Consider the following 3,908-nt stretch of genomic DNA (forward strand, 5'->3'; position numbering starts at 1 on the left):
CACCACACCTGGCTAATTTTTGTATTTTTAGTAGAGATGGGGTTTCACTATGTTGGCCAGGCTGGTCTCAAACTCCTGACCTCAAATGATCCACCCGCTTTGGCCTCCCAAAGTGCTAAAATTACAGGTGTGAGCCACTGCGCCCAGCCCCCCATATTTTATTCTTTATTTAAATAAAGATGGGAGAAAAATTAATACCCTATATGATACCGGGTGTGGTAGCTCACGCCTGTAATCCCAGCACTTTGGGAGGCCAAGGCGGGCAAATCACATGAGGTCAGGAGATCATGACCAGCCTGGCCAACATGGTTAAAATACAAAAATTAGCTGGGTGTGGTGGCACACACCTGTAGTCCCAGCTTCTTGGGAGGCTGAGGTACGAGAATTGCTTGAACCAGGGAGGTAGAGGTTGAAGTGAGCTGGGATTGCACCACTACATTCCAACCTGGGCGATACAGTGAGACTCTGTCTCAAATAAATAAATACCCTGTATGAAACGTTTTTGTGTGTGGCCTCTGAATTTTCAGTAGTGTGATCTTGTTACCCCCACAAAAGTTGTTTCCATCCTATAGATGAAGACTTCTTTGTAACTCTAGTATGTAGAAATCTCTGGCTATAGTTTACACCATTTAACAATGGCCAGTTACTCCTATATACCAATCTGTTTGCTTCCTCTCAAATGAGAGCACTACCTATATGACAGAAGGAAGAGTCAATTAGACAAAAGTGAAAACAAAATAACAACAAAAATGCATCCCTTACCACCGCTCATTTGTGTGGACGGAAGTTTCTTCTCACTTATCCTCTCATGGTTGGTGGGAAAGGCAGATGGCTCTCTGTCGGCTGACGATATCAGGCTCTCTAGGGCAGTAGTATCCTGGGGAGGATGTGCTAAATATGTCTCTTTAGGCATCTGGACCATGAGGCTCGACAGTGTCTGATCAAGAACATCCTCCTCAGCAATATAGGTGTATGGACAGTATTCTCGGGTCCTGGAGTAGATGTTGGCATTGTCATAACAATCTGAGCAAATCACCCGGGTACCAGTGCCACCTAAAACAAGAAAAAGAATCTCAATCTCTTTCTGTTAAGGAATTATTTTTTGCCAATCATCAGTTTTCTTCAACGGTTGTCATCATCATTGCTAGGATGTATTGAGCACTTACTTTATAAAGTCGGTGAAGTTTCAAGCCCTTTCTGTGAATTGATTCATTAATCCTCACAACATCCTTATGAGGTAGGTATTACTATTATCCCCACTTTACAGATAGGGTAAACTATAGCACAGAGAAGTAACTTAACCAAAGTCATACTGCCAGAGTGAGGAGCAGAAACAGCCATTCTGGCTCCAGAGCCCATGCTCTTGAAAACTACATTGAAACATCTCTATCGTGGATAGATAGATCATGCCCAAATCAAGGGAGCAAGATAAGGCTGGTACTGTGCTACAAGACACATGCTTGGCTTAAGCAAACTAAGTCAGAGAATAAGGAGTTGTTATGACTTCACTTCATGAAAAACCATGTTACTTTCATGAGTCAAGAGGTTAAGTAACACCAATTGCTACAAGCATCCCTAGAGAAAGCTTCTGACAATGAGGAGTCCTGCCTGACAAGTACATGGTTGACAGAAGTATAGGTTTAACAATGAACTCCCTGGATTATTATGTGCTTTGAAAACTGAATGATGAAGGAGAGACGAGAGAGTGAGAAATAAAGAGTCACTTATTCAAAATCATGCAACAGGCTAGGAGCAGTGGCTCACACCTGTAATCCCAACACTTTGGGAGGCCGAGGCAGGTGGATCACCTGAGGTCCGCAGTTTGAGACCAGCCTGGCCAACATGGTGAAACCCCATCTCTACTAAAAACACAAAATTAGCTGGGCGTGGTGGTGGGTGCCTGTAATCCCAGCTACACGGGAGGCTGGGACAGGAGAATCACTTGAACCTGGGAGGCAAAGGTTACAGTGAGCTGAGATGGCACCATTGCACTCCAGCCTGGGTGACAAGAATGAAACTGTCTCAAAAAAACCAAAAACCAAAAAAACAAAATCATGCAACAGAATGTTAGAACTGGAAGAGAGTGAAAATTTAGTTTAACCCAGAAAGCAGTGTTATTTCCCACATATTTCAAAGAATAGACTTTTAAGTATTCTTTTAAAAGTCAGAAATGCTAGCCAGGTGCGGTGGCTCACGCCTGTAATCCCAGCACTTTGGGAGGCCAAGGCAGGCAGATCACAAGGTCAGGAGTTCAAGACCAGCCTGACCAACATGGTAAAACCCGTCTCTACTAAAAATACAAAAATTAGTCAGGTATGGTGGCACGCACCTGTAATCCCAGCTACTTGGGAGGCTAAGGCAGAGGAATCGCTTGAACCTGGGAGGTGGAGGTTGCAGTGAGCTGAGATTGTGCCACTGCACTCCGGCCTGGGTGACAGGGTAAGACTCTTTCTCAGAAACAAAAAAAGAGTCAGAACTACTATATTTTTCATGAAAAGCCAAAATAAAATCCAATTTATCACTTAGATAAAGTTCTGTTGACAGTCGAAAAAAGTCTCTGAAGAAATGGAATATATCTTTCATTTGTATAGTATTTGAGTATCACAAAGATTTGTTGAAAAGATCTGTGAGAATCTTGGGGGAAGTGCTTTACAAACTATTGTTTCTTTGTTTAAAAATTAGAAAAGTAAAGCTCAGATCTTAAGTAACTAGTTCATGGTCACAGAGCTGGAAAAAGGAAGAAGTATCAGTCAAACCCAATTCTTCTGTCCCTTAATTCATTCAGTTCTGTCACTCCCTATGGGAGCGAGGGTATGAAAAGGGTAGAGGGAGAAGAGCTCTGTGTATGAGTACGCATCTCTATATGTTGGGATGTAGGTTCATTTAATTAGAGAACTCTTTACATCTCTCTGATACATGCTAAGAACCATTGCTACCCTTTGTTGATTTTTTTAGAGGTAGGGAGTCTTGCTGTGTTGTGCAGGCTAGAGTACAGTGGCTATTCATAGGTGTGCTCACAGCACAATATAGCCTCAAACTCCTGGCCTCAAGCGATCCTTCTGCTTCAGCCTCATGGATAGATGGGACTACAGGCGTGCCACCACGCCTGGCTCTTAGCTACCCTTTAAACTTTACTGAATGTCTACCTGTTAGGAAGAGAAATCAGCTTTCCTTGGATGTGGTCTGAAGGATGCCCCCGCCTGAAAAGGGTAAGAAAGAGATACCTGAAAAAAGTTTCCAGAACATCCCTTTCTTATAATTACACAAGTTTGGGAGCCTCTGCTGTGTACTCTAATCTCTTGTTTAATGTGTTTCTCCACTCTGTAAGATGATTTTCTTATACTGTTAAGACTTTAGTCAATTTTCATCCTATTTTGCATGTGGCTAAATGCTTTCATTAGGTATCTTACTTTAAAATATTGCTTCAGATTAATGGAGAAACTACACACTGAAAAATAAACTCAATAGATGAGGCTGAAATTGTAACCATAAACAACAGAGTCATTACCATCAGTGCCTTTGTGTATATATCCATTGGCAGGAGGCATAAGTTGCTGGTGACTGCCTGCCTCAGAGTTGCTGTAGCCTTCCTGTGGCTCAGACAGCGTTCCTTGGGAAGACAAGTAGCTGGGAATGTCTGCCGGCAGATTGAGCTCCTCTGTAAAAGAGACATTTTTAACTCTCAAAGGTAGGCAGTTGAAGTCAACACTCAGAAGACTGTTTTGCTAATGTGTTCCACTTGGATACTATTAGCAAGAAAAACTGTATGTACCTAGGACCCCAACAGCTCTTGGTACTTCCCCTAAAACTATTTCTCACTAGAATTCTTCTCAAAGTTTCACTTTAAAAGTTTCACCAGCCGGGCGCGGTGGCTCAAGCCTGTAATCCCAGCACTTTGGGAGGCCGAG

The 3,908-nt window shown here is 42.7% G+C and overlaps 1 protein-coding gene across 2 annotated transcripts in view; it reads right to left on the bottom strand.

Moving 5' to 3' along the window:
* Window positions 1-3,908, bottom strand: part of LRIG2 (leucine-rich repeats and immunoglobulin-like domains 2) — a 59,079-nt gene that overhangs the window by 4,884 nt on the left and 50,287 nt on the right. For both annotated transcript variants that reach the window (XM_011933144.1, XM_011933145.1), the window contains 2 exons: window positions 3,509-3,658; window positions 763-1,053 (listed from right to left, as the gene is read on the bottom strand). In XM_011933144.1, the coding sequence (XP_011788534.1) occupies window positions 763-1,053; window positions 3,509-3,658 (441 nt within the window). The remainder of the gene's footprint in view (window positions 1-762; window positions 1,054-3,508; window positions 3,659-3,908) is intronic.

The sequence above is a fragment of the Colobus angolensis genome, unplaced genomic scaffold, assembly GCF_000951035.1.
Source record: "Colobus angolensis palliatus isolate OR3802 unplaced genomic scaffold, Cang.pa_1.0 Scaffold124, whole genome shotgun sequence".
Classification (NCBI taxonomy): domain Eukaryota; kingdom Metazoa; phylum Chordata; class Mammalia; order Primates; family Cercopithecidae; genus Colobus; species Colobus angolensis.